Source organism: Carlito syrichta, unplaced genomic scaffold (assembly GCF_000164805.1).
Source record: "Carlito syrichta isolate Samal-C Ts95f unplaced genomic scaffold, Tarsius_syrichta-2.0.1 Scaffold94201, whole genome shotgun sequence".
Lineage (NCBI taxonomy): Eukaryota > Metazoa > Chordata > Mammalia > Primates > Tarsiidae > Carlito > Carlito syrichta.
The window spans coordinates 1-312 of record NW_007038297.1 but is presented as its reverse complement, the minus strand read 5'-3'; the positions used below and the strand labels follow the sequence as shown (position 1 = coordinate 312).

Sequence of the window (312 nt, the reverse complement as noted above, 5' to 3'; positions counted from 1 at the left end):
TTCTTCTTCGGCTGCGAGCTCTCCGGCCGCACCCGCTCCTTCACCTTCCGGCTAGAGGAGGAGGACGACGCCGAGCACGTGCTGGCCTTGACCATGCTCTGCCTCGCCGAGGGGGCCGAGGACGAGTGCAACGTGGTGGAACTCGTGGCCCAGGACCGCGACCACCAGGAGATTGCAGTCCCCGTGGCCCACCTCAGGTGGTCCTGCCAGCCCGTGCTCAGCCTCGACGACTTCCAGCTCCAGCTGCCCGTGACCTTCCGCCTGGAGTCGGGCTCCGGCCCGGTGCGCATCACCGGGCGCCACCAGATTGTG

At 68.6% G+C, this 312-nt stretch overlaps 1 protein-coding gene across 1 annotated transcript; it reads left to right on the top strand.

Moving 5' to 3' along the window:
* Positions 1-3: 3 nt before the first annotated feature.
* Positions 4-309, top strand: LOC103263583 (nucleoplasmin-3-like; the record flags this gene model as incomplete). The annotated part of the gene is made up of 1 exon (XM_008061253.1): positions 4-309. A coding segment is annotated over one exon (306 nt), but the record flags the coding sequence as incomplete, so codon positions are not given.
* Between the last annotated feature and the right edge of the window lie 3 nt (positions 310-312).